The sequence below is a fragment of the Penaeus monodon genome, chromosome 33 (genome assembly GCF_015228065.2).
Source record: "Penaeus monodon isolate SGIC_2016 chromosome 33, NSTDA_Pmon_1, whole genome shotgun sequence".
Classification (NCBI taxonomy): domain Eukaryota; kingdom Metazoa; phylum Arthropoda; class Malacostraca; order Decapoda; family Penaeidae; genus Penaeus; species Penaeus monodon.
Window position 1 is genome coordinate 23,491,682 of NC_051418.1, and position 226 is coordinate 23,491,907.

The 226-nt window shown below is 42.0% G+C and overlaps 1 protein-coding gene across 2 annotated transcripts in view; it reads right to left on the reverse strand.

Annotated features, from left to right (window-relative positions):
* Window positions 1–226, reverse strand: part of LOC119594163 (amino acid transporter AVT3B-like) — a 29,466-nt gene that overhangs the window by 4,196 nt on the left and 25,044 nt on the right. For both annotated transcript variants that reach the window (XM_037943235.1, XM_037943234.1), the window contains exon 6: window positions 26–171. In XM_037943235.1, coding sequence (XP_037799163.1) covers window positions 26–171 — 146 coding nt within the window. The remainder of the gene's footprint in view (window positions 1–25; window positions 172–226) is intronic.

Genomic DNA, 226 nt, shown 5'->3' on the forward strand with positions numbered 1-226 from the left:
TGAAAAAAGTATTAAATTAACTTACGTGGACCAAAGGATGCATATCCCGACACACCAAAGCATATGTACAGTGTAGTGAGTCCTGTCATTGTACACACAAATATGGAGCGGAACTTGTCTCGCTTCTTCTCTGCAACGGATTCCTCTAGAGAAAAAATCATGCCTGCACCCGGAGGCAAAAGGAAGTGATCATAGTGAGGAGAAAGTAACGGACATTGTCATAGTT